The sequence below is a fragment of the Camelus ferus genome, chromosome 20, assembly GCF_009834535.1.
Source record: "Camelus ferus isolate YT-003-E chromosome 20, BCGSAC_Cfer_1.0, whole genome shotgun sequence".
NCBI classification, from domain to species: Eukaryota; Metazoa; Chordata; class Mammalia; order Artiodactyla; family Camelidae; genus Camelus; species Camelus ferus.
Window position 1 is genome coordinate 18620908 of NC_045715.1, and position 25361 is coordinate 18646268.

The following is a 25361-nucleotide window of genomic DNA, read 5'->3' on the forward strand; positions in this document are numbered from 1 at the left end:
ACAGAAATATTTTAGGCATTGCAGGCCAGATGGTCTCTGTTAAAACTCCTCAAAACTGCTGTTGTAGTGAGGAAGCAGCAGTAGATAATACTAAATGAATCAGTGTGGCTGTGTGCCAATAAAACTTTATAAAAACAGGTAATTGGCCAGATTTGGCCAGATGGGCCATAGTCTGCCCACTCAGATCCAAAGGAATTAACTCCAACAACTTTCATAAAAGCACGGGTTTTTAAAGAGAATTGCAGTTGAACACCGACAATTTGTACTAAAAGGGGTAGAGGACAGTACAAACTGAAAAGAGGACTTTGGACCTCCCCAATTACAATGGGAAGGAAGTAAGCTAAGAAAACTACTCAGCTGCAAATAAAAGCAGTTTCTTATTGAAAGGATGGATGATTCAGAGTATGGAACCAAGAGCCCAAAGAGCGGAGCCAAGAGCCTTTGTAGAACCATTCCCAGACAGCAGTGCTGATTCCTAATAAAGTAGCATCGTGTACCCACTGGATTCTAGAATTCCTGTGGACCAGTGTACCTCCTGATTTTGCTCTTTTTGAGTAGAAGTGTGTATAGAGGTTATCCTATGCCTCCTATGCCTGTCTGTTGGGAGACAGTTGACTTGTGTCTTAAGAATACAGATGTACAAATTAAGAATCTTACTTGAGGACTCCTACCCAGGGAATCACATCTGAACCTTTACCTGATTTAGGTGATGCCATCCTGGACTTCGAGTTGACAATGTACAGGAATCAGACTTGGAGTGAATATATTTTGCATGTGGGGGAGACAGAATCATTGAGGGGCCAAAGGTTAGAGAATAATGTGGTTAAAATTCAGGGCATTTTCTTTGATATCACTCACTCACAGAATGAACAAAAGAAATGAGAGTTTATAAGAGAAGGCAGACTCACTTCTAGGCCTAAGAGATGCATGGTTCTCAAAAAGAGCATAGTCTCTACTGGACTGCCAGCGTGGACAGTCCAGTGGCATCCTTGACGCTGGAGCGGTTTTCTAAAGGAAGAGGACAGTCTTCTAAAAGCAACTCACTGTTCTCATTCGACAGCAAGAACGTTCTCTTTGGTTCATACTAAGGACCAGGTTCACCTTCTAGTTAAATACCAAAGAAACTGTCAAAATAAAAAACATTAGCAAATTGAGGTGTAATATTTTGTAAAATAATATGATAGCAGGTATGAGACGTGGGGGCTTCGTGGCTTAGCTGGTTAAAGCGCCTGTCTAGTAAACAGGAGATCCTGGGTTCGAATCCCAGCGAGGCCTTTTCTTTTCTTTTCTTTTGCTTTAAAGGTAAATTCTGGTCCCTGATAAAAGACGACTAGGATTTAAACCCAACTGAAGCGTCAGATGTTGAATCTTGATGGCTGCTCTCTGACACATTTGCAGAGGAGCAAAGAAAGAGCAGTTAGAAAATTATTTGCCATGAATTAGCAAGAGTCTATGTTATAATCTCTAGTTGAACTATAATTTTCCCCTTTTATAACTACTGTCCACATTTCCTAAGAAGCTTGTATTCTCACTTAACACTTTAGCTTTTAATACAGTTCAAAGAGGAGGCAAGAACAAAGAGGTAAGTCGTGCGTATTGTAAAAATTGAGTGCTGTGGTAACTGTTTCTCCTTGTATGATTCTGGACTCTAGAATATCACTAAATATTTTGAAAAGTAGAGTAACATGATGACATCTTGAAAGAGAGTAAGAAGAATGATTAGTGAAGAAACATGTCAAAACAAAACAACAAAAAACCTAACAAGAGACTGGAGACAAATGAGACTTGAAATCTGAATAACTTCTTAGATTAAAATAAAAGACTGGAAAAAAAATTCACCAAATCCTGGAATAAAGTTTTAGCTGATCTTTTTCTTTTGATCTTCTAGAATGTGTATTCAAAGTATTCTATTCTACAAATGTATTCCCTCATCCTTAGTAAAGTGCACAACGTTCCTAGATAAGGAAAGGGTGGCATTGCTCTTAGCTTCTTGCTTCTCCCTGTAAGGAATGATGAAATTGGATGATTGCTCCTTTTGTGAGCATTTGAGAGAATAATCTGTTATATAATTTGTGGGTCCAGTACAAAATGAAAATGCAAGGCCTTTTGTTTAAAAATTGAGAAACTTAAACCAGCAATAGCACAGCATTAAATCAATTTGCCTGCCCATGAAGCCCACCCTGTTTGGGAATGCAATTATTTGCCAAAGGACTGGAGTTTTAAAGGACACCTAAAAGTGGAATGGAATGGAATCTAAAGTGATGGTCAGTGATATCAAGTACTTCTAGAAGACATGAAAACTTAAAGGTACTGAAAAGGAAAATGTTGTTACACTAGAAAAACAATTCTTAAAGTTATGACTTTGTTAGAGTCTTCCCTCCAACTGAAATAATATTTTTTTTCTGGTTGATATTATTCTTTCCTCAAACAACTCCTCCTTCTTCTAGGTTTCATTAAATGTCATCAGATCTGGAGACAGAGCATGTAAATAGTTCCTCCTTCTACTATGTTCTTGCCCCCTGTTGTCTTGGGGTATCCAAGTGACTCTTCTCTAACCTCTCATGAAGAAGAGACAAGGTTGTATTCCATACTGCAAAACTGTGCAGTATACTACATACCATTGATATGAATGATTAGAATGCTGTGGCTTGGAAAAGGTAAAAGACATCTATGTAAAACACACAACGTAATTGCTAGAAGAAGAAAAGTAACTGGCAGCCCTGCACGCTCCCTGACAAAGCTCAAAGCAGGGAACTTTCACTCACAAGGCAAACATGCTAACTACTACACTATAGAAACCATTCAGCAAAACTCTTCGATAGACCTAAACTAGGTCTCCTGTATCCATCAGTGTTCCTAAAAGTCTGAGATCCTTTCTCTATTCAGGCTTGTTACTGAGTCATCGTCTACAGTTGCATTTTTTAATTGATCCAAAACAAGCACCACACCAAAGTTAGAAGGTATCCGACACTCAGAAAATTTTAAGTATTTAAGTTATATGAGCCTTAGACTAAAACCATGACCACGATCAGAAAAATATCAAACCTCTTGGCACTGACCACATTTGACTTTTACTTGACATGATGACATCATTGCTTCAGTGAGAGCTATCGTTCAAAGCCCTGTTTCAAAAGAATCTTTTCAGGAAACCGGAACTGGCTGGGCGAGTCCCTAGCTGAGTTTGCTCCTTACCTGGTGTCCTCGTCCTCAGAACTTTGTGTCAGCTCCAAAAGGCGTATCTGCCTGGGAATGCAAATGCTCTGCTAACTGGGAAAACGCAATCAGGTGCCAGAGCTACTGGCCTGTGTTTGTCCAGTAGAACCTACCTGCTTGGAGGAGATCTCTGCCCACCACGGCAGGGCAAGGAAATTGCCCAAGCTCTCTTCTAAATTGCTCTCAGGAAAAGTTAAATGAGACCTTAATGAAGCAGCAAAGTCTGATTTGTGGTTTTGTAACTTGCAGGTCTCCATATAAACTCTGGGGAAAGGAATGGGTGAGATAGTGCAGAGAAACATCTGTAAGTACATTTGGGGGTTCTAGCTAGATTCTAGATTGTAGAATGTGAAACTTGGGGCCCAGCTTCAATTCCAGATCTGGAAAACTCTACCCTCCCTCAATCCTCCACACCAATCCACCCATCTCCTCTCCTTTTATGATAAATGTCCCATGGCGCAAGAATTCATCCCCAGCCTTATCGTTCAAACACTTATTTCTGTTTCTGGTAAGTCTAGCTTCTCCTGAAGTAAATTGTCTGAATTTGTTCCTTTTCCTTTCTTCTGAAGTGCCAAATCCTTTGTCTTTTAGGAATAAGTTCACATCCCAATAAATACCATAGACATGAAGTTGAGCATGTGCAGGTGAAGGATCTCAGTTATGAGCCTCAGACATCTCACCTGTGAAACAGAAATAAAGATGCCTTCATCACACGTAATTGAGGTGAGCAGGAGGTGAAGTAACCACCGCTGATCACGTAGCAAGCTCTCGATGTCCTCATTCCACTCACTGGTTTTCCCATGACTGGAGGCCAGGGGCTATAGCCCTAAACCCCTTGAAAGGAAAAACATCGATAGAGGGAAGAAGTGGGGGAGGATCCTGGCTTTCAGGTATAAAAATGTTTCTCTGTCCAGATTCTGTCTGAAGGAGGTTGAGTTCAGAGGGCTGGTGGGCAGCCTTCTGAGTCTCTGGAGACTTCACACCAGTGAGAGGTCCAGTGAAAATATAGGTCCCAGGCGACAGGGGCTGGGGTATTAAGGGAAGGTGATAGATCTCACCCCTATAGGGTAAGTGGCAGTTCTAAGGACTCTAAATCTAGTGGTCCCAGGACAAGTTCCAGTGGGAACTGGATCCATTTTGCTCAGGATCCAACTTGTCCATACAATCATTCTCATTTCTCATGCTCCATCTTCCTAGCCCAGTATATCTGCTTCCATGTCTCAACCTGTTTCTTGGAAAAAGAAAAGAGAAAACTCACTCAAACAGAACTGCTGGGGAGTGAAGGGTGACAAATTATGCCACCCCCAAATATGACTCTTTGGCAGAACTATTTTGAGTTGAAGGCAATTGAGAGGCAGTAGAATCAAGGAAAGCTCTCTGCCCTCCTTCTATCTGCCTAAAAGCAGGACATAAATTTGCAAAAGTGTCTCTCCTCTTCTCTCTACTAGGAAAGACCAAGGTTAATCCCTGGAGATAACTTTAGACCCTTATCAGTGGAGAAGGCCCTGACTTAAATCTGTATAACAAAGCTTACTCTTGTTTACCATACTTTCTCTGGTCACCTCATAACTGGCCTCCCCTACTTTTTTCTTTGTTTTGTCTTTAGCTGAAGATGATATTTAAGTTTGAATTCTAAACCACCTCTGGGAGTTACTCTTTTTCCCTCTAAATATTTCCCACCTATACGTGAAGCATACATGTTAATAACTTTCTGTTTGTCTTTCTTCTGCTGATGTCTTTTGTTACAGAGCTCCCCACCAAGAATTTAGGAAGAAAGAGGGAAAATCACTTTTCCTCCCCTACAAGAGTAATGGCCACCAACCCCTTACTTGTCCTGGGACTGGACAAACCAGTCCCTAATGAAGACAGAGAACGCCCTGAAGAGACAGAAGGAAGTTGGTGAAAAGAGTAAGAGGAAAGTTCGGCAGACGTGCATGGGATAAAAGGTGTCAGAAGTCTCTACCCAGGCCTTTGGTCTGGGAGAGCCAACATTTTCTGAGGGCGAGAGTGAACTGTCGGCAGACATGACCTCAAAGGGATAAGAAGCCCCTTTTCACGACTCCAAGGGGAGAGGCTTGAACCAGGTGTCCAGGAAGCTGAAAATGGCGTTTAGTGAATGCGTGGAAATGCTGCTTCTAGTTTTCTCAAAGCAGTTCTCTTGAGGGTGGGAATTGGAGCAAGCTGGTTGGTAGTCTTCTTCCTCAAGTTCAACTTCATGCCTTCCTCAGTTATCCGTAAGGAAGGACTTCTGAGGGCTTTGCTTGGAATTCCTCTTCTGAGCCTAGAGCAGCTCCTGAAGGAAAGATGTCAGGTCTTGAATCTTTGGCAGATCGGGAAAGCCCAACTCAGAGGGGACTGCTGGGGTTGTTTGATTCTTAGGGGAGCTGATCTTAGACCAAGAAAAGAGAGAAGAAAAGCAAAACATTTATTCTGGCAAAGTGGCTGATCATTCCCATGGTAAAGAAGAGGCTTAAAACCCACGAACGAGGAGCAGAGTGGCGCAGCGGAAGCGTGCTGGGCCCATAACCCAGAGGTCGATGGATCGAAACCATCCTCTGCTAACCGTTTTTTCGCATAAATTAGACTCTACTAGAATTTCGAGAAAGTGTATTTGATTTCATAAAGTTTATCTGGGAATGTGTTTAGTATTTTCCTTCTTTCTCCCCCAAATGAGGGGAGAATTTCCTTCTCACTAATTTCAAGATCTAGAGGCAAGTCTTATCCCTAGAGAGAAGAGGAGGTGGCAAATTTCATTTTTACTTCCAACAAATTATCCCTCTGCCTTTCAGAGAATACACACTGAGGTACAATATAATTTTTTTTCTTGCACATTTTCTTACACTCAAAGAAAAAAACTTGTTACTTACTTTTGCCTGAGGCCATTAGTTACTGTAAACTTACATTGCCTTTTTGCTTGAGAGGGAGTTTCCTGCTTCTTTGACACTTTTATTCACTCCTGTGTGTGATTTATTAAGTTCATTTCAAGTTAATAGTAACATTCTGTGAATTCTTCTCAAGCAATTTGATTATAATAATTGGGAAGACACCTTTTATACTCTCTCCCCATTTAGACTTACATAAACTAGATTCATGGGAATGTTATGAGAAAAACAAGAAGCAAAGAAGTTACAAGTGAAATGGTAGAAAATATTCGAATGCGTTTTAAAAAAATTTTTTTGCATCAGAATTCCATGGACAAACTCAGAAGAAAAGTAGTTTTGTTACTGATATGTTTGCAAAAGAAATTGAGAGAAAATTTCTAATTAAAACAATTAAATGAGTGCCTATAGTAGGACAATAAAATATAAACTCTTGTAAACAATGAGACTTCACAGAGCAAAATATCAAAAGAAAAAATTGTAATGAAAATTTGCATGAGGTGGACCTGTTTGTTCCTTTACTTTGCTGATGAATATGTTCTGATTTGGCAAGACAAAACATCTTCAATTTATTTTCCTTGCTTAGCCCCCCTAGCATTAGAGATTGATTGAATAAACTGTGACATATGGGTTCAGAGGAGAAATGTACGCAACTACAAAAAAGATATGGTGTGATTTCCAGGAGATATTGTTAAGTGGGAAAGAAAAAAAGTTGTAGATGAGTATTACAGTATGCTACTTTTTTTTCAAGAAAGAATAAGAGTTAGGAAAAAATGTGTTTTTCCTTCTGAAAAGGAACAGCAAATATAAACCAGTGAAGCTGGTCATCTAAAAGGGTAGTGAGAGTTCTGGGGTAACTAGAGTAAAAGATTATGGAGAGAACGTTTCTCCGAGTATACTTGTTGGTATACTTTTACCTCTTAAAAGCATGTGAATCTTCTACATTTTCAAAAATTAATGTTAAATCAACAAGGATAGGAACAAATATTAGCAACAATATTAAACCAACAAATATTACTTTAAAATTAATATTAAATCAACAAGGGATAGAATGAGGGAATACCAGAGAGAATCCTGAAGAGTTGGATTGGAGTTGGAAGTATCAATGTGAGCTCATGATTTGGAAAATATGTATACATATGTGTCCAGGCATGTATATGTGTACATATATGCATATGCATGTGTGTATGTATATATGTATATGTGTATATACATGCACATGCATTTCCTAGGTCTTTCTATTAAAAGGGAGACAGGAAGCAGATGTCATACAAGTAATTAGCACAAGTCCCCAGGAGGGGCTGTAATACTAGAAAGAAACCAGGGCATCTCTGAGAAATGCTTGGCTTCAGGACTGGGGTAGATGCGAGTCAAGCAGGAACAACTAGTTATGTTGGAAGGTAAGAATGGGCTCAGACAAATGATGGTGGTATGTTCAAGGAGCCAGAAGCCAACTTGAGGACATCTACTGACCTAAATAGGGCTAATTTGAGCATCAGTATAATTAAGGAAAATCTGAATTATTAACCATTAGGGGAAAAAATATTCCATAAGTCCCCATCAATGATAGATATTTAACTAATGGAGAAAAGAAAGGACCCTTGCTTAAATAGACCCCTGAGCGCAGACTGGTAAATAAGGAGGGCGAGCTCCCAGGAGCCCTTGGCACTTTGATGCTGCTGCCCTCAACCCACTGCATCTCTCTCCTCAGCCTTCACACTGGTCTTCCAAGCACCTGCCATGGTGACATTCTCTAGCTCTCCTCTCTACTCATATGTCACCTGCCTTAGTTCTTTTCTCATCCCTCAGATCCCAGCAGAGGCTTCACAGTGCTTCTTAATGAAGATTCTTTGGCTTGATCTCAGCTTAGCTTCCCCATCTAAGTTTCCTCAGCACCCAAACTGCCCTTATGACACCACCCTGTATTTTGATTGCTTGTTGAATAATATCTCCCTCCTGCCCTCTAGCAAGGGAAGGAACAGGGAATAGTGGAAGAGAGAAAAACAGGAGAGTCACAGACTGCCCTTGAGATGTGGATGTAAAAATCAAAAAAGATCCCTCAGAGATTGAACCCTTGGTTTTAGTTGTGTAAACCATGAGCTTTATCACATCCCAAATATCTCAAACCAATGTTGAAGACCGTTTATGACCTATGCTTGTTATTTTATGGATGTCTTCAAAGCCTGCAGGGTTCATCAAGATAACAATCGTTTAATGGCACCAGAATTTTTACTACAAGTAAGATAACTAAACAGAGATCCAAAGGACCGAAATCCAACTCCTGGGATTTCTGTACTCCAGGCTAACTGGTTCATGTGTAGGCTTATCTCAGTTTGTTCTCAGTTCTTTATCATAAGCTTGAAATTACAAAATGAAATATCATTTGAACCTCCAACCTTCCTCACTTTCTTTTTAAAAGTGGTTCAGTCTACACTACCTCATGAGTGTTAAGCGTGAGTTCTACCATTGAACAATCCCCTCCCCTTCCAGCTGTCCCCTCTTTCTCTTTTCATTCCCCTACACCTGAAAATGTCAGATACCCTAGGGGAAGAATATTCTATGGGCAGTAAAAAGTATCAAAAGAAAATCTAATCAGAAGACTTTGGCTTTGTCATAAGTATACATAGAAGGAAATAAATAAATTTTTAAATGGATACAAGGATATATGGAAATTAACAAATGAAAAATTTGATATTCCAATTCAGTAGGCAGGTAAAGGTGATTTTAAAATAAATTGTGATGGTTTAACTAACTTTGCCCATGGGAGAAAACTAAGATGGATATTTACTTCTCAATCAGTAACAAATCAAGTTCCAGGTAGATTAGTGATTTAAATACAAAATATAAAATAATAAAACATGTTGTTGCAGTTAATAAAAGAACTCAGAAGAAAAAAATACTTACTTAGAAACTATTGCATAAGAAATGTGTGAGCAACAAAGACTTAATAAAAACATGCTTCAATGGAAATCTACAAAATCATAATAAGCTATCTTAAATCAAATGTACATAAAAGAGAAATTCACAGAAGAAAATATCCACCTGAAAATTAGAAATGAACAAGGCTGAGAATGAGATGTGGAGAGAGGGCTGTTTTGGTCCATCACTTCATTGTTTTAACCAGGGACAATGTCTTCAAGTTATTTCAATTCCTTAGAGTCTTTATGAATTGTCATAATATTTTAATACTTTCACACATTGTTTTCCAGTAGTCTTCTAAAATGTTTCTTCATAAAGTTAAAGCATTCTAAAGAATGTAATTGCCAGCAAATGGTAAAATTTGAACATAAAAAGAGTTCAATCCATCATTGAATTTTGTCCATTGGAACCTAAGAACAATTTGACATACACTAGCATCCTTTAAAAATATACTTGGTATACTTTTATTCAACAGTAGAAAAATGTTTGTGACTTCTTTTTCTCTTTCAAATTCATTTCTGTTCTATAGCTACCATGGAATTTTATCCCCATAAGAAAACCAGGACCAGATGAAATAAAACAGGTATGTCAAAGGTCCCACCGAGATTTGAACTCGGATCGCTGGATTCAGAGTCCAGAGTGCTGACCATTACACCATGGGGCCTGCTGTGGTGCGCTATTTTCTCAATTCTTTGATGATATAGCTTTTCCTCCCTAAATTCTCTGATCTTGTTACCCAAAAGTTATAAGCATATTTTGCTCTTCCGATTCTAGGATTCAGTCATAGACATTTACCTGTCACATGCCTGCACTCAACATCTTTTAGCCAGAAACTTAATGGAAAACATTGACTTCTAAATGTTAGGAATTCCTCCCTTCACTCACCCATTCACACGGAGTGCTAGGTTTTGTGACACGTGTTTTGTACTATTACCTCACCTAAGGCTCACAATAGCCCTGTGAGATGGGGGCCATTGCTGCTATTTTACAGGTGAGGAATCTGAGGCAGAGACCTGGTATGCTTCGCCTGGCTTTATCAGATCCCCTTGCTTTCAAGAAAAATCATCTTTTACTAGGGTGGTATCTACCTCTTTTGCGGACGCGTAATGGAAAGATTTACCAAGTCACAAGGGAGACACTGGTGTTTAGGGAAAACTGAAATAAACGTACTAGGAAGACAAGGCTGGAGATGGATCCCTGCAGCCCTGGGAGGACAACTCGGACTTGGGGGAGGTGAAGGGAAGAGGGAAGGAACGGCCCTCCGGAGTTTTCCTAGGAGCAAGTACAGCCCCACGATCCTCCAACTCCCCTTTCACCAACGCGAAGTAAGCGCAGAGAAGACTCCCAAATAGACACAAAGAAGAGACTCTCAAAAAGACACAAAAAATTCCCCCCCGCCTGCCATATCCATTTCCCGCACACACACACAGGCTCCCACACTTTGTGAAAACCCATAGACAAATCGGTTTCTGTGATGGGGCTTGGTGACTGTTCTGAGTCGCATCCTACTCCAGTATCTTCACAAACTCCTCGGGCTGGCTTTTCGCTGGCTCAGAGCGCGACGATATCCAGCACAAGTTTAGGAGTGCCTAACAATTTCTTTAGTGGTACAGGGGAGTCCAGTTTTGCTCCAAGTAGTTTCCTGGAACTCGAAGCCTGTCGGATGAGATCGGCCTAGTTGAAATTGAATTTCAGCACTTGCAGACTGGGGTTGCCTTCCCGAATTTCAGATTTTAAGCAAAAATACGCTGGAGGCATGTTTCGAGAACGGCGCGCCCTCCTGTGGACATAGAGGATAAAGCTCACCCCCCACCACAAAACACCCACAACCAACCAACCAACAGAAAACTCCACAACCCTGTAACTACCCCTGTAAACACCAGGCTTCTTGAGGGATTTCCTTGCAACAGGATTTTTTTTTTTTTTCGAAGCGGCTCTCTACTGGACAAAGTCTTTAAATTGGTTCTTTTTCTGGAAAGTTGGTTTGGGAGCTAACCTCAAGCCTAGAACTGGTTCGTTATTTGCATAGATTGGGTAGGAAACCATCAGAAGAGAGGGTGAAAATCCTCCACTCGAGACTCTTGACTGTCAAACCCCGGCGGAGACAAGAAAAAGATCTTTATGACGGAGATGCTTTGACACCTGCACGAGGAAAGCCCAGCAGATTCCTCGTCCCTAGACATAACCAGTTAGCTACGAATACACCATTCAGTCACATTTTCCAACACCACAAGGAAGAATAGTCCCAGTGGCCTTGGCCCTGCGTGATTCCTGATATGTTAACAAACATGCCCCAGGTGCAGGAAGGTGCCTGTGACTTGTGAGGCAGCGGCCCCTGGTCTGACAGAGCAAATCATCTGTACTTCCCCAGGGCCACTGCCTACAGCTCTCCCAGACTCCTGCCCCCTAGGCAAACTGTGATGAGAGCAGTTGGTGAAATCCTTCTAAGTAGGGGATGAACAAGTGCAGAGGCTAGGTTCTCCTTCCTGCATTCTCTGAAAAGGAAAAAGAACATCTTCAGCCTAAATCCTCACTTTCTGTGCAGCACTCAAAGATCTTCAAACAAATCACAAACGTGTAGTTAGTGCTTTCCAGAGGCTAGGCCTGTGACAGGTGCCCCACAATTGATAGGCAACCCAAACTAGGCACATAGACTTCAGGATGACAGGGCAAGAATGTAGTCAAAGGAGCCTTTCTTTTCAAATGCTCATTCAAAAGGCACGTAATTCGGTGATCCAGCCTTTCCTCCCTACCTTCAGCTACTGAATGGCCTCATTAACAGAGTCATGGTTGACATTCACCTCCAGGGAGCCTTCTGCTCCAGTCTTGGGCAAAGACTTGTTCTTAGAGTGGGATCATTGAAGGAAAAGGAGAGAGAAGAAATCTGGGAAGAAGTGGAACACAAGGTTTTGGGACCAAACACGGGCATGAGCTATCCTGGGATCTGGGATGACTGAACCAGATTAGGTGATAATTTTATGCACTCAGCAAGAATTTTTGAATTCCTAACATGAGCAAAGGACTGTGAGGCTGAGAACTAAAAGAAGACCAAGGCCACAGTGCTAGTCCCTCCCCTAGGAGACCTTGCTGTCTGGGACCGGGGTAAGGGCTTATTAAACAGGCAATTAAAACATGAGGGGTTATGAGAAGGGGACATTCAGGTGCTGAAGAAACACAGGTGGGGTTAAAGAGAGACAGTGAAGGCCTTGGTAAGAAGGACTGAATGATCTAAGTTACTATTTGAGGAATGAATAGAGAATCAGACCTTGTAACGTGAGGGCAAATGAGTTCTGCTGGTGGAAAATGCGGAGAGGGAAGAAAACCAAGAATAGCAATAATTTTATCGTGGCTGGTGACTAGAAGCTAATTTGGGGGAATGTGTGTGACAAAAATGTGATAAATGAGGTTGAAGAAGTGGGCAGGTTAGGGTAGCCATCATTAAAATGTGAAAAGCTCCCCCAAGCAAAGTGGAAAGAACTTGTTCTGAATTCTCAAATGTGAGAAGGGCTGCTCACTCATGGATTAGGAGAACGAACTGTACCACACAGATGGACTTAATCCCAGTGCAGAGGCATTACTAAAACAAGTTTAAGAAGGAATCTAAGGAACTTGCAGCTACGATGCGACGAGGTGGCCTGAAGGTAGTTAAGGCCACGGACTGCTAATCCTCTGTGCTCTGCTGGTGTGGAGTGGGCTCGAACACCATCCTCTGAGAGCGATCATCGAAGAGTCAAGCCGCGAGGGAGAGCTGAACCACTCCACGTCCATCGCCTTCAAATCAGATATTTATCTCTGCTCAGCTTAGACTCCTTCTTCCAGTTTTCTAGTGACGCGGCCATTCTTATTCAAAAACAGAAAGTCCTTTTGTATGCGCAAATTCCTTCCCAGGAATAAAGCCACGGGTAGACACCCGAGAGACAGCCCCTCCCCACCCGGATCTGGACTGCGGCTGCAGAATGGGCGGCTGCTTCCTGCGCTGCTAGTTCTGCCTGTGGCTTCGCTCCAGCAGGTGGGCTCCGGCTTCTGAAGACTGACAATGATACTACTGCTCGTTATGGCTGACATGTGGTGGGCTGGATTACAGGGGGAAATGCTAGTTTTAAGGGACGAGATTGCGGAAATAAAAAGTAAGGAGGAAAATGCTCAGGAAGGTCCCACCGAGACTTGAACTCGGATCGCTGGATTCAAAGTCCAGAGTGCTAACCATTACACCATGGGGCCCATGAAGAAAGTGCCTGAACAGGTATCTCTTGTGACAAAAGTTCATCTTTGCGGCGTTAGCTCCCCACTATTAAATTGGAAATAATGTGTAGTTTTGGTTTCTTTCCAACAAAATTGTACCGCCCCCTGGAGGAGCACTTTGAAAATGTGTGTGTTTTGGTTGTCTCAGTGGCTTGGGGCACAGCTGGCGTTTACAGATCAAGACTAGAGATGCTGAAAGTCCTAAGATGCCCAGGACAGTCCTATACCAAGAATTCTCTAGGACTGCACAACTTCTGTAAAACAACTTTGAATGCTTCATCTGGGTTTTCAGGGGCCTTTTTAAAGGATGAAATCCGTGATTCTGCGTTTGCATCCTCCCCCTTAATCATCTCCTCATTTACAACTGGCAATGCTGTGTAGGACCCTGTTAGGGCTTTGACTTTTATTCTGAGATGGGAAGTCACAGTTTCCAGTTGGGTGTCCTGGGAGACACATTTTTGGAATCCTGAGTTACCACATGAGAAATCTGACCATTCTGAGGCCACCACACAGTTTAGAAGCCAGACCACACGAAAGTGCTCTGGTTAACATTCCCAGCCCACAGCCAGTGTCAATTGCCAGACATGTGAGTGAAGATGCTTCCAGCCCTCAGCAGCTGTCCCAAGAATCACAAGTCAGTGATCTTCTACATGAGGCCTCAGACATCTTGGAGCAGACAGCCATCCCTGCTGTGCTCTGCCCTAATACCTGACCACGGAATCTGTGAACATAATAAAATGTTTGTGCCACCAAGTTTGGGCTGCTTCTTACGCAGTAACAGCGAACAACTATAGAAACAGGAACTTTCCTGATCTACTCCCTTAGTTTTGCCTAATAGGATTGTTTCCAATTTTTTGCCACTGTAAGTAACGCTTTAGTGAACATCAGTGTTCATGTCTTCTTACGGGCCTATTGAAGAGTTTGAAATATATTTTCAAAAGGATGATTGTTTACAAAATTGTTGGGCTTGCTTGGGGTTTTGTGACAGTGGAATGAAATGTGAAAAGTAAAAAATACTAATTAGATGATTAGGAATAGAAAGAAAAAAAAAAACCCCAAAGACACCCTCTCAGTGCTATGTATTGTTATTATATTAAGCTGTGAAAAAGACATTTGTTGGGTATGATTCACTCAGAGGACATTCCAGGTTCTGGTGCTGGGGTTTGGCTGAGAATTCACCCCTTTAGGGATGGTTTTACAATAATATTGTTTGCTTTCCTAGATCTAGATCCTAGCAGAGGTGGGGCCATCTTTTCTTGTTTTGCAGGGCATTTTTTTCAGCAGTTATTTTAAAAAACCTGCAGGTTGTCAAGGCTTTATCAGAAATTAAGTTGGATGAAGAGAAAAAGACACAAGAAACTCAAAACTTCTCACCTGGTGGCTCCCATTGTTCCAACCACCATGGCCTCTTGCAGATTCCAGAACATGCTAAGCAGGGACCTGACTTGCATACTCGTTCCTTCCACACAGAACAGCTTTCCCCACTTTATGCCAGGGACTCCTCTGTGAGTCCTTGTTTGCATACCCGCCTTAAAAATGAGACCCGCAACTTCCTGTCACCTTCCCTGCTTTATTTTTATCCAAATCACGTATTAAGGAACTGATATACTAAGAATTTAATTAATTTATTTTTTATTGTCTGGCTTGCCCCTCCACTCAAACTGCCACAAGAACAGGAACTTTCACAGGCCTTTTTTTGCTGTGTGTCCTCAATGCTAGAACAGTACCTGTTATCTAATAAGAACTCAATAAATATTTTATGATGAAATTAATTCATTTCCCTTTTGCTGACTGATTGGATCACCCTGAGGTAAAATTATTAGCTCTACAATGATCTGCCTGACTTATAACTGGAATTTACAATACTTTCTGTTTCATTCTTCTTCCCTTGGTGTATGGTGCTCAGTTATTTCCCTATTACATATATTGTCTTTGACTCAACTTCCTGATGAAACTGGGTTGATTTTCTACTCCTATTTTGCAGGTAAGGAACCTGCAATGAGTTTCATTGACTTGTCTGTGGGCGCACAGTGACTAAAATGGCCTTTGTCTCTCTGTAGTATTAAAGCCACACCTCAACGATGTCAGATCCTTAGATCTTCCTTTTTTTTTTTTTTGCCAAGGAACCTCCTGGATGGTGGAAGATAAAGCCCTGTTGAAGGATACCACATGCCCCAAATTTTCTTATGAAATAAAATCCTCTTTGGTCTTTTTGCTATTTTTTTTTTAATGTAAAAGAATGAATTCAGGCCTGCTCTTTCTTCTAATATTGACTACCTAAATTTCAGAACCTATCCTTAAAAATGCAAGTCTATAATTAATACTTTGATTCTTAAAAAAACAGGGAGATTTTCCTCTCTCCTGAAGTTATAGTTACAATTCTCCTTCGTGAAAGTTGTCAAATGAATGTGATCCAATGTGTTGTCAGATTCTCTTTCTCTTATTCAGTAGAGTTCTGTGCCAGTATACAAACCTTCCTCCCAGTTGTCCTCAGTTAATAAAAATGTGGGTGTGTCACTTGATTTGTGAGCAATCTCCTGGGAAATCCAAGGATTAGACATTATTGCATATTCCTTAGAGATGTATCTACGCAGTACGCAATTCTGGTCCACTGGCTGCAAAGATAACAATGTTGTATTTGACATCACTTTCTAACTGGTTAACTAAAGGACTACTAGTTCCAAAACAAATGGACCAATGGTACTTTCTTTTTCTTCTTCACACTCAGAGGAACAAAGAAAATCCTATGACTGCTAGATTAATGTAACAAATAATGTGAGAGTTGGCTTCATTTAAATAACCATACAGCATTCAATTGGCACATAGAATTGTGACTATTTCAGAATCTTATCTGATATGCTCTTCACGGCTCAGAATGTGTTGTTTTACACTTGAGTCCTGTAATCATCTTGAGAAGCCTGCTCATCACACAGAATGAAGTCCTTGGTATAACATTCATCCCGACTGCTTGCTCAGCCCTTCAGGCTGCTCCCTTCTGCCCACTCCTGTAGACTTTAGTCCCGCCAACCACTTCCAATGCCTTGAATCTAATACTCACTTTCTTACTTCATCTGCCCAGAAAGTTGTTTTGTGCCCTGCTGCCCCTCTCCCCCTGCCATTGGTAATATTTATTTTGTGGTCCTTGGGCTTTCCATACACATCTCTATTGACGCATTTATTATCTTACATGTGTTTTATTTATTTATCTATTTCTTTATTGACAATGCAAACATGACTCAAAATTCAAAATGCATAAAAGGGTTACAATTGAAAAGATCCTCCATCCATCCATCTCTAGGCCATCGAGCTTCCTTTCCACAGAGGCAACCAAAGTTAGCAGTTTGTCTAACAGTCTTCTAAAGATATTTTACATTCATACATATATATGTACCAATTCTGCACAATATCCCATACCTTGCTTTTTGCACTTGGAGAGGCCATAGACTAATACAGTGGTTACAATATGGCTTCTGAAGCTAGACTACTTTTGAGTTGCTTTCACTACTTAATAGTTGTGAAAACATAGGCAATTTTCTCAAATTCTCTAAACTCCCACTTTATAATCTGTGAAACAAGAATAATCACAATAATTTAACTCAAAATGTTGTTATAAAGGTTAAATAATTTAATGTGCATAAGGAAATTTTTAGGACATTATCTGACAGATGGTAAGCAATAAATACTAGCTACTATTAAGAAAACTAACCTTGTGATGTTTTAAAATCAGATAGAATGATACGCTATTAATGTCATTGCTTTATTGTTTATCAGATTGCTTCTATTTTGTACAACGAACTGGGCTGCCCTAAAACCCTGTACATGTGTCATTTTGCTCATTTTCGAAAATGGTAAATTCCTAGAAGAGGCTTTGCTGGGTATAAAGAAATATGTATTTTTTAATTTGATAGATATCGCCAATTTTCCTCCCTGAAAATTCTACCAATTTTCAGGGCCACCGCCAGTGATTGAGAATTGAGTTCAAGGAGTCTTATTCAAGCTTTTCCGTTTCTATTCCAGAAAGCAGTGACTGTCCTATAGTGAAAAGTAGATACTGAATAAAATGATAGTAATTGGATGGAAGAATGCTTTAGGAAATACAGTTGGATTTTGGTGGTAGCAGGAATTACTTAAAATTCACTATGGCATCTTGTTTGCTCATAAAGTCATTGAAGACTATTAGAAGGCAAAACTTTGAGCTGGTCTACTGTTAGAGATTTCTCTCAGAACCTGGAAAGAGTGATTGAAAAAAGCATTATTGAAGTTTTGTTAATATCATAATGCAACAGGGGGACAGAAGATAATTAATAGAAAGTTAGCCAGAGCCCCACTTATTGATTGGCTTTGCAGCAGAAAAATGCTTCATTATTGTTGTCACCTGAGGGGGAGGGGAGCAAAACCTAACAGTTGCAATTTGTATTTTATTCAGGAATTTTATGGAAGAGCGTAGCCCAAGAGACAGACTCTCAGATAGTTCTGAGGAACTGTTCCAAAGAGGTAAAGGAGGAGCCAGAATATATAGAAATTTTTGCTGGAAAAAAAAAAGTAATCAAACATCAAAAGATTCCTGCTAATCACAAAAAAGCAGACATCTTAAGTTAATGATATTAGTGCTTTTCCATCTATGGGAAGATGCAGGAGTCTGGCCTCACTGAAATTCTTCTTTTGATATGCACCTTAACTATCTAGGGCCAGTGTCTGGTTTTCCTCCATTCTGAATTCCCCCCAGAGCACACCATAGAGGGTGGCTGCAATGGTTGATGGCTTGATGGCAGGCAACATTGTTTACTGAAATGGTAGGCAACATTCTTTGTCCACATTATAATAATGGGCTGCGAGCTAATACACCTTATGCCTACATCTGCAGTTTGGCAAGTAGTAAATGGAGACCCACCTTCACTGATTAATCCTATTTCTTGCCAAACATACTCACATCTCTGAGTCCACAGAACCTTTTCTTCCTTCCATGGGCACAGCACAGTCAGCCTCACACCTTACCCAAGGTCTCAGCTACTTTTGGAGCAGCCTTGGCTGGTACCTCCTCCCCCACCTTTGGAACAAGGAAGACGGTGGAACTGCGAGTCTTTCCCGCCCGCGTTTCTCTAGTTTTCAACTAGGTCCGAAGAATTCAAATAAACAGCTGGACTTTTTTCCCCCCTCTCCCCATGAATGTCTTTTTTTCTAAGTTTGTCTTTCGAGTTTCCTTCTATCTACACTCTGAACATGACAAGACCTTGGAAAGGCGGAGAGGAACTTGGGTAAGAGTGGTACTAAGCACCACCTTAAGGTCCTGCGTGGCTACTCTCAGGGTATCACCAAGTCCGCCATCCCGCACCTGGCCAGGTGCGGTGGAGTGAAGCGCGTTTCTAATCTCATCTACAAAAAAGACCCTCTGGATGCTGAAGGTCTATATTAGAATAATATAAAGGTGATTATGAAGCCATAACCTACAGGGACCTGCCTATGGACATTGTGTTCTCAAACGCCAGGGAGGCACCCTCTGGCTAATACGGCTGATTACATTGTTTTTCGTATTTCCGGTCTCGCTTGTAAAAGCTTTCTTCTGGGGTACTTACTTTTTCTTTTAAGGAGCTAGAAAACTGTTCAGATCACTTCTTGTGGCTGAAAGGCTTAGTTACTTAGATGCTATAAAACAATACAGTATCTAAAGAAAAAAGCGTTAGCAAACCGCAGTCCAGTGACTCGGGATTTCCCTGGTTGAAAAGTTTTCAGACATTGGGGCTATCCAGTCAAGACATGGGGAGAGGAGTTAGAAGAATCCAGACAGTTTTGATATCAGAAATGTTCACACAAAAACATTTTTAAGTATACTCATCTGAACATGTCAAAAAACACTAAGTTTGGGCAGCATTTTTTCAAGTATCACCCACAGTTCCCACAGGAAGACACCACATACGTAGCTGGTAGGCAAACCGCAACAGCTCTTTTTTGACAAGTGTAGGTGGCTCTGAAAAGAGCCTTTGGGTCGTGGGTAGTTGGCAGACTTGCTTACTTGGAGCTGGTATACTTGGTGACGGCCTTGGTGCCCTCGGACACGGCGTGCTTGGCCAGCTCCCCAGGCAGCAGCAGGCGCACGGCCGTCTGGATCTCCCGGGACGTGATGGTCGAGCGCTTGTTGTAGTGCGCCAGGCGCGACGCCTCGCCCGCGATGCGCTCAAAGATGTCGTTGACGAACGAGTTCATGATGCCCATGGCCTTGGACGAGATGCCGGTGTCCGGGTGGACCTGCTTCAGCACCTTGTACACGTACACCGAGTAGCTCTCCTTGCGGCTGCGCTTGCGCTTCTTGCCGTCCTTCTTCTGCGCCTTGGTCACCGCCTTCTTGGAGCCCTTCTTCGGGGCTGGGGCGGACTTGGCTGGCTCAGGCATGCTGAACAGCAACGGCAAAGACCGAAATTGAATGAGCGGGAAGCGAAAGGCACCTTTTTAATCACAACGGCTTATGCAAATGAGGTGGAGTTAGGGTGTCTGGTGATTGGTGGTTATTCTCGCGTGACGTCACAGGTCAGTTTCGCCCAATCGAGCCGCACATCCTACGGAGTCGCGTTTCCATTGGCTCAAATGAAAGTAAAATACTAGCCAATCTTACGGCTTCCATTTTCGCGCCCAGCAGGGCCTATAAAATATGCGTTTCAGTGTTCTTGTCTGCATCTTTCTAGGCAGCAGCTGTTGCGTCTGAGTCATGTCTGGACGTGGTAAGCAGGGGGGTAAGGCTCGCGCCAAGGCCAAGACCCGCTCCTCGCGGGCCGGGCTCCAGTTCCCCGTGGGCCGAGTACACCGCCTGCTCCGCAAAGGCAACTACGCCGAGCGGGTCGGGGCCGGCGCGCCGGTGTACCTGGCGGCGGTGCTGGAGTACCTGACGGCCGAGATCCTGGAACTGGCGGGCAACGCGGCCCGCGACAACAAGAAGACGCGCATCATCCCGCGCCACTTGCAACTGGCCATCCGCAACGACGAGGAACTCAACAAGCTGCTGGGTAAAGTCACCATCGCTCAGGGTGGCGTCCTGCCCAACATCCAGGCCGTGCTGCTGCCCAAGAAGACTGAGAGCCACCACAAGGCCAAGTGAGGACCAAGTTTGGAAACAATTGAACAAACGGCTCTTTTCAGAGCCACTTCTATCGTCATAAAAAAAGGTGACACGATTTGTATTTCCCACTGTTTTACCTTTTGCTTAGTGTAATGAGGGACAGTCCAGATGCTTCTCTTCAGTTCTAAGGTACCTCCCTCACATCTCTCCATATTTCAGAATTGGCTTTTAGGAAGCTTTGTCAACATAAATGACTTATGTTACACTAACGTTCAAAATCACTGGGTTTACAAGGTATTAAGTTGACTTAATTATGTAGGTCCTTAGGTGGAAGTTAGTTTTAGGTTGAGTAACTTTTTGTCAAACCGAAGCCTGTTTTGGGACGTTGGGATTTTTCTGTGAATGATGCACAGAACTCACTGGAGTGTCTGTAGGAAGATAGTAAATATTGCATCTTGAAAAATTTGCCCTTAAGGAAGAATTGTTTTTAGTATGCTTACTAAAAGGTGCTTTTATCACTACCTGGTAGTACAAAAGTTAAAGCAGATGTCCAGATACAGTAATCCAAGCTTGGTTGTAACAACGATGGTAATGAATACTATTATTCCAAGAGCGCTAACAGTGGAGGCCTACCGTATGAAAAAGCAAAAGACTGTTTTCAGAATAAGGTAAAATATTCTCATATGTTCATATTTCTATTCAGGAGTAACAAGGTCTTTTTTTTCCGGGCTTTGGAAAGTTTTGGGACATTTATGCCAATTAGTTTTACCATTTTAAGAAATTCAGGCACAGGCTATTTATTCTGTTTCCTTTTTTCTAATATTTTCAATAGATTTTTTGACACACAGGTACCATGAGTTAGACACAATTTTACCTGTCCTAAAGAAAGTTCAATAGAAACATACAAAAGTAAAGCAAAATGTAACAGAATTAAGCCCAGGGGGATATTGAGGGAACACAGGAGTAAAATCTGTGAGAGGTAACATCTGCATTGAGGATTAAAGGAAATAGAGGAAAGTCTAGGGATTTCAGCAGAGAATGAGCATCAACAGACTCAGCTTGTATGTGCAGGCATATAACAAGAAGTTTGATACTGGCACATAAGGCAAATAGATCACAAGATAGAAAGGAGCCAGAGGGATTTGTAGGCCACTCCTTTGATTTTAAATATTTTAAAAATAGTGGTAACTTTCAAATCTTTATGTCCATCCCAGACATCTCAAACTTAGACATACATACTCATCTACTTTTGGAAATTCTTGTAGATCTGGGAAATTCAAAATTGATGTCCCAGGCTCATCATCACTACTTTCCCAGTGTTCTTAATACTTAGTATCACCATCTACTCATTAGCATGAGCCCAAATGGTCTAATATCAGAGTATTCATTTTTGTGAGCCATTACTATAACAAAACTCAAGTTCCAGAAAATAACAGGTAGGATAACTGACTGCTCTAGTTCAGCAGAGGGAGTGTTTAAAGAGACATGGAGTATGTGTCCACATAAATAGTAATGTCCACAACTAGGACTACTCATTTCCCTGGAAAAAACCTTAATATTTAATAAATACTGCAAGATTACTTTGGAGAAGTATATTGACTGCATATATCCAGGAGAGGGTGCCCTACCCAGACCGCAAGTGTTCAGTGTAGAAAGGGCGATCCCAGTTGTGAACACCTCTTGACTTGATACCTTCCTTAGCTTTCAAGCCCAGAAGGCACTGATTACACACTCAAAATACCAATCTGATTAGAAATTGGCCTTAGATTGGCCTAGGGGAAGAGGCAGACCACTTCCCACCAAATGCTGTATCTTTCTTTTTCCTGGGAGGGGACACACTATTTTACTGAAGGTGTCGATCCAAACAGAAAGTATTAGAATATTATTTTAACATACTGAAATACTGGCGTCACCCTAAATCCCATGTGGAAACCATACATCCTACATTTCATGAGCCTACTCACAGAAAAGTAAAAAGCATGATTATGTCTGATGGCTTAGTGGTTGTAGTAGTGATCTTACCTAACTAAAAAGAGGCATTAGGAATGCAAATTCTTACCATGTGTTTCACCAAGTTAGGAGATACATAGATAACACAGGAAAAGATCCAATATTCCAGGTAGTATTTTCTGTATTAGGAAGAAAATGCACAAGATGTAGTTCAAAGTAAGTGTAAACTAGGGCACTATCCTGTCAAAACTGAAGGAAAAAAGCACTGGTAAGGAACTCACTGTCAGACCCAATCCCTGGAGATTCTGGAGCAAAGATTTCTCCGGTAGTGGTAGGGAATTTTGTACTTAGAAAAATCACAACATAAAAAGTCCACCTTATTGTCTCAGTTAAGATAGGAACAGTAAAAACGAGCAGGTAAACAGTCCTTTTTCAGTGTGCACGTAGGTGGCTCTGAAAAGAGCCTTTGGGGGTGGATGGGAGCTTCGGGCTCAGGCCCTCTCCCCGCGGATGCGGCGGGCAAGCTGGATGTCCTTGGGCATGATGGTAACGCGCTTGGCGTGGATGGCGCACAGGTTCGTGTCCTCAAAGAGCCCCACCAGGTAGGCCTCGCACGCCTCCTGCAGCGCCATCACGGCCGAGCTCTGGAAGCGCAGGTCGGTCTTGAAATCCTGCGCGATCTCGCGCACCAGCCGCTGGAACGGCAGCTTGCGGATCAGCAGCTCCGTGGACTTCTGGTAGCGGCGGATCTCGCGCAGGGCCACCGTGCCGGGCCGGTAGCGGTGCGGCTTCTTCACGCCGCCCGTGGCCGGCGCGCTCTTGCGGGCCGCCTTGGTGGCCAGCTGCTTGCGCGGCGCCTTGCCGCCGGTGGACTTGCGAGCTGTCTGTTTAGTGCGAGCCATGGCTGGAAAGTTTAGCTGGTATACGGAGTCAAACCTAGCCACGTATTTATAGTGAGAGTCAGAAGCTGATTGGACAAGAAGAAACCAGGGCTACTCAACTGGTAACCGCACTGATTAGGACTCGAAAATTTTCTTTCCCAAATCCTCTGATGGTCTGTTATCCACGACCTAGATTTTTTAAATTTTTCTTGTGGTGCTAGCTCTATAACAGCGATTTCCAGTAGAAATAAATATGAGCTACGTAAGAAACAAACTTTTATAGGAAAGACATTAAAAAAAAGGATAAATTAATTTTAATAGTAATAGTGTTTTACCCAATATTTCTAAAATATTCATTTCAACATGTAATCAATATAATTGTTATGTATTTCACATTCTTTATTACTTTTCACTAACTTCGAAATCCAGTGTGTATATTACATGTTGACCACTTACTTCGGACTACCCACATATCCAGTGATCACTGGCCACAATTGGCTCGTAGTTAGCCGTGAAGACAATGGACCTCTATACCATCACTCTTCAATTTTCCCTCCTTCAAACATTTAAATTTTGACTTTTTTTTTAAACTTTTCAGCAAGCAAAATCTGATTTCCGTGTGAGGAATTCAAGGGCCAAAAACTTCATAGGGAAAAACATTCTTACTCGGACTTTTTTTTCATTGTCAGATAATATATAGAACGATTTCATTGCAGCATAATATATTTTTCTATTTTAGGAATGTAATTCCTTATTTCAAAAGAATCTAGTTCCCCATCACCAGTAAACTATGTTTAGCACAAGCAAAACCACCCCTTGAGATTCATCTACATCCAACAGTTCCTTAGCAACTGGCAAAACCATAGCATAGGCTCCTCGCCTGGTATCTGATAGATCTCACCATCCTCCCCACCCAACTCATCACTCCCCCTCCCCGCTCTCTCCCTCCCCCCACCCTCCTATCCCTCCCACTCCTTGCCACCTCCCCTCACTCTCCCAGGGCCTAGAAGTTACCAAGGCAAGCTTTTTAAAAGGGAAAAGGATCTAACTGTATCAGAACATTAACAAGATCTTTAACACAATAAAAGAAAATTTAAACTAGGATTTAGCACCTTTATCCTGAAATGATCACTTTATAGAGACCTCGATTTGTGTGGTGGGCCAAAGGAGCTTGGAAAATATTTGAGAAAACAAACTTCCATCAACTTTCCCAATAAAAGGCCTGAATGTTAAACTTTTCATTGATTAGCACGGTACAACTTAATGTACACTGATGAGATTAGGTCTTTCACAGAAATGAAGGCTCTGAAAATGCCTTAGGCCTAGGATGGTTTGGTTTGATACCAGAAAACTCAGGATGCCTTTTCTAAGATCCAGAAAACTAAAGTATCTCAAAACTGACAGAAAAAGACAAGTAGACCTACGACGAGACTTAGTAGTTTTCAAAGGCTTATGATGGACAGATGTGAGTATGGCAATATTTAATAGTGACTCACTATTCATAACCCCCAAACCGCCTAATGCTGAGACATTTATAGGGGAGCCTTCTACCTAACCCAAGTTTTGAGCTAAGTAGGGGTCTTCAGCATTATGCAATGCAAAAGGACTTAAAAAAAAAGTGTTCAGCTCTTCCTCGAAAATTGTGGTGGCTCTGAAAAGAGCCTTTGGTTTGAGTACTAAATTTGAGGTGCTGCAAACTAATCCAGACTTCTACTTGCCCTTGGCCTTATGGTGGCTCTCAGTCTTCTTGGGCAGCAGCACGGCCTGGATGTTGGGCAGGACGCCACCCTGAGCGATGGTGACTTTACCCAGCAGCTTGTTGAGTTCCTCGTCGTTGCGGATGGCCAGTTGCAAGTGGCGCGGGATGATGCGCGTCTTCTTGTTGTCGCGGGCCGCGTTGCCCGCCAGTTCCAGGATCTCGGCCGTCAGGTACTCCAGCACCGCCGCCAGGTACACCGGCGCGCCGGCCCCGACCCGCTCGGCGTAGTTGCCTTTGCGGAGCAGGCGGTGTACTCGGCCCACGGGGAACTGGAGCCCGGCCCGCGAGGAGCGGGTCTTGGCCTTGGCGCGAGCCTTACCCCCCTGCTTACCACGTCCAGACATGACTCAGACGCAACAGCTGCTGCCTAGAAAGATGCAGACAAGAACACTGAAACGCATATTTTATAGGCCCTGCTGGGCGCGAAAATGGAAGCCGTAAGATTGGCTAGTATTTTACTTTCATTTGAG

At 42.2% G+C, this 25361-nt stretch overlaps 3 protein-coding genes and 4 non-coding genes across 7 annotated transcripts; 3 read left to right on the plus strand and 4 right to left on the minus strand.

Annotated features, from left to right (window-relative positions):
* The first annotated feature begins 1201 nt into the window (after positions 1-1201).
* TRNAT-AGU lies at positions 1202-1275 on the plus strand. The gene has a single exon. It is a non-coding gene; the product is annotated as a tRNA-Thr (tRNA).
* Positions 1276-5702: 4427 nt separating this feature from the next.
* TRNAM-CAU lies at positions 5703-5774 on the plus strand. Its single transcript has one exon. It is a non-coding gene; the product is annotated as a tRNA-Met (tRNA).
* A 3829-nt stretch (positions 5775-9603) lies between these two features.
* Positions 9604-9675, minus strand: TRNAQ-CUG. The gene has a single exon. It is a non-coding gene; the product is annotated as a tRNA-Gln (tRNA).
* Positions 9676-13160: 3485 nt separating this feature from the next.
* TRNAQ-UUG lies at positions 13161-13232 on the minus strand. Its single transcript has one exon. It is a non-coding gene; the product is annotated as a tRNA-Gln (tRNA).
* A 5914-nt stretch (positions 13233-19146) lies between these two features.
* LOC102520665 (histone H2B type 1-C/E/F/G/I) lies at positions 19147-19676 on the minus strand. Its single transcript, XM_032463421.1, has one exon. The coding sequence runs from the start codon at positions 19638-19640 to the stop codon at positions 19260-19262; it is 381 nt and encodes a 126-aa protein (XP_032319312.1). The 5' UTR covers positions 19641-19676; the 3' UTR covers positions 19147-19259.
* A 261-nt stretch (positions 19677-19937) lies between these two features.
* On the plus strand, positions 19938-20422 carry LOC116658354 (histone H2A type 1-H). Its single transcript, XM_032463415.1, has one exon. The coding sequence runs from the start codon at positions 19954-19956 to the stop codon at positions 20338-20340; it is 387 nt and encodes a 128-aa protein (XP_032319306.1). The 5' UTR covers positions 19938-19953; the 3' UTR covers positions 20341-20422.
* Positions 20423-24677: 4255 nt separating this feature from the next.
* LOC102520896 (histone H2A type 1) lies at positions 24678-25250 on the minus strand. The gene has a single exon (XM_006194161.3). It carries the CDS (start codon positions 25233-25235, stop codon positions 24843-24845), a length of 393 nt encoding a protein of 130 aa, XP_006194223.1. The 5' UTR covers positions 25236-25250; the 3' UTR covers positions 24678-24842.
* Positions 25251-25361: the final 111 nt, after the last annotated feature.